This window comes from Branchiostoma floridae, chromosome 6 (genome assembly GCF_000003815.2).
Source record: "Branchiostoma floridae strain S238N-H82 chromosome 6, Bfl_VNyyK, whole genome shotgun sequence".
Lineage (NCBI taxonomy): Eukaryota > Metazoa > Chordata > Leptocardii > Amphioxiformes > Branchiostomatidae > Branchiostoma > Branchiostoma floridae.
This window is the reverse complement of record NC_049984.1, coordinates 7094323-7097448: the sequence shown is the minus strand read 5'-3', so window position 1 is coordinate 7097448 and position 3126 is coordinate 7094323. Positions and strand designations below refer to the sequence as shown.

The following is a 3126-nucleotide window of genomic DNA, read 5'->3' as shown; positions in this document are numbered from 1 at the left end:
CACTTTTCATGTCTGTTTATGCATATAATTTAAAGAATAAAGCACTAGAGTGGCTGCAATGATGCAACTGTAAATAAAAAGAATTAATGTAGAATTATTCCCAAGTAAGATTAAAAGAGTTGAGACAGTTATAGAGTGGGGTAATTATTATACTAATTTATTCAAATGCATCGCAACTGTCAAAGGGCTTTTTAATACAGTACTGTTATGAGAACTGGGCAAATGTAGATAAATATACACAAACAAATACAGTAACTGTAGATATGATGGCATTCATAATACATGTGTTATAACTGATATCCCGTCATTCCCAAACTGTCGACAACTGCTGTTTAAATTGATTTATTACACATTAATTATAAAATGAATCTAAGCATATCTCAAACTTCGTTTACTTCAAGTACAAAATGTACATGTCAAGCAAACGTCACATCTTTGGAGAAAACAGGTCAACAAGTACATGTATTCTGCTGTGGGGTGTTATACTGCACATCCATAACACACAGGACCAGAACCTAGCATGTGCACCAGTCCTGTATCATAGACATGATAGAATCTGGAACTTAAAACATGTCTCAAAGTTTCCATTGCAAATACAATACAATTGTAATATTATCAAAGCTTACCTTTGCACTTAATTTCTATATTGCTATATTCTCACAACAGCGGAAGTTGGAAATTCGTCTTATGATGTACAGTTTCATTTATCCTGTTAATCATTTAGTCATGAGAGAAAACATGCAAAATTAAGTGGACTGCAGTTGACAGGCAAGTAGCTTCTGCTGGGCCTTCAGCATTAATATCCTTTATTATTCGTTCAGTGTTCATTATCAACAGGTACATGTATATGTATATCTGATATGCATACCTTTTTTATATTCTAATACATACAACTCAAAGTCACTCATAAAAAAAAGAAGGCCAGCCCCCACACTAAGATGTATTTCTTTCTGATGTAAATTGTGATAGGTAGGGCTGGGTATCGGTACAGCGTACCGGTACAAAACCGGTTTTTCTTATTGGACCGGTCCAGAAAAACCGGACCTGAAAAAATTAGTTGGACCGGATGTTGGACCGATTAGAAAATTAACATATTATTTGATCAGGCATTCACACTTTTTGGCGTTTGCAGGTGGAAGAAAATAACAAGAGTGGAGTAGAGTAGAGTTTATAGTCATTTTTACCAAGTTTTACAGTAAATCGTACATGCGCAGATAACGTTGTAGGATTTTAACAGGCCAGTGTAAGTCTAATACTAGTACTCCACCAAACAGATTTCTTTGTAGTGAAATGGACCATTGGTGTGAGTTATACTGAATCAGGTCCAGGTTCAGGTCCGGACCTGGACCTGATCCTCTGGACCTGAACCGGACCTGGACCTGAATTTTCTGTACCGGTACCCAGCCCTAGTGATAGGAATAAAACAGATTCCAATGATTATATTCCTTCTTGGTACCCTTATTTCCTGTAGGCTGGAGTCCACCATTGTAAGCTTCGGTCCGCTTCTAACAGTCCTTACATAATGGAGTGGCAACCCTAGTTAGGAGCAAACCAAAGCTGACAAGCCTGGAGCCCATGCTACACTTCCTACACTCTGTATTGTCATGTTTCCATCTCTGATGACTCCTCCCCCTCCTGTGATTGACACTTCATCTGTAGGAAGTCTATCAGCTTGTATGCATCCTCCCCACTGGTTAGATGTGCTATATCCTCTGGTACTCGATAGCTGTGCAGAGGGTTGGGCTGTACTCCCATCTCACTCTTATGTACCGAGATGATCACCCCTTCTGCACCCCTTCCCCCTCTATGGAGTTTGACCCCTCTAGGGTTCACCTGACGTGAGCTCTTCCCATGTGAACAGTAGCGGGTCTGTAACTTCACAAAATGGGTTGAAGTCCACAAGCATTAACTTTCCAGCCTTTTTCCTATACACATCAAATACATAATTAGAATCTGGGAACTTCTTTTCAATGTCTGTGTGATAGAAGTCTACAATGTCTGCTTGGATGCCGTCATGTTGGTCGTGGATGTATTGGAAGAAGCTGGAATGATGTCGTTGGCTGATGGCAATGAGCTGGTCGTTCTTGACAAAACACCTGAACTCCATACCTGGGTGAACATTGGTCCACCTGCGTAGGACGAGTTCATAGTGAACACTGACATCTGTGTCCTCATCTTCGCACCTGTTGGCAACAAAAAGTAGGGTTTGCTTGAAATATTTCATTCCCTTAACATGCTTTAAGCCTCTTTCTTTTGTAGAAAACAAGCTAGTTTTCCCCAATCAGTTTCCCAACATCTAATGTTACAAGATTTCAGTGCTTTGTGTTCCCTGTCTTCTAGTTAACAGGTTTACTGCATAAGCATTGCTGTTGGAGCTTGTTAAACCTAAAATACATTGTCATTGTACTCACTGCAATTACATAAAGAATCTAAAAAGCTTCAAATGTAAAGGACTACTAGGCAACATATCTTACTGTGTTTACCTGTCAAATGGTTGTGTGAGGTCATGAGTGACAAAGTCGGAACTCTTCAGTAGTAAGTAGACATCTTCAGGACAGGTACACTGCAGACTGTTGTTCAAGGCAATCCATGATGCATCTTTAGGGGCACTCCAGTTCAGCTTGGGGAAAACCTGAGGAAAACACATGGTAAGAAAAAGGTAAAATAAATTGCTTTACCAATTGAGACTTAGACTTAGGGGCTCCCGTGTCGTCCGACACATGAGGCAGTCAGCTCAATTGAGGATCATTGTAAACCCCTTGATTGGGTAAAGCTTTTTTTACGTAGCTGATTGCACTACTACAGCTTGTATTTTCTGCAAAGCACAACTGGTCATCCCTAGTGTTTGATAGGTGTATTGGGCTCTTTAGTATTTCAACTCATTCAATGTAATGCCTGAAAGCTGCCACGCCACATACACAGGACCATAGACCTTTCATTCCCTACTAAAAGAATCAATGCAACCTGTAAAATGCCATGTTCAGCAGCATTCAACGATTGTAGTTTGGATCAACAGAATTTGAACTATCTGTAGACATGTTCTGTCACCATGACAGAATAATGAGTCACCATGACCTTTCAACTTGTACAGAAGTGGTATGATACATGTATATCGCCCAGTGGCAT

At 39.9% G+C, this 3126-nt stretch overlaps 1 protein-coding gene across 1 annotated transcript in view; it reads right to left on the bottom strand.

Annotated features, from left to right (window-relative positions):
* Positions 1-1427: 1427 nt before the first annotated feature.
* The window catches only part of LOC118418701 (cell division cycle protein 123 homolog), a 2921-nt gene continuing 1222 nt past the window's right edge, over positions 1428-3126 (bottom strand). Inside the window, 3 exon segments of the mRNA XM_035824760.1 lie at positions 1428-1831; positions 1833-2183; positions 2484-2632. Coding sequence (XP_035680653.1) covers positions 1603-1831; positions 1833-2183; positions 2484-2632 — 729 coding nt within the window. The 3' untranslated portion in view covers positions 1428-1602.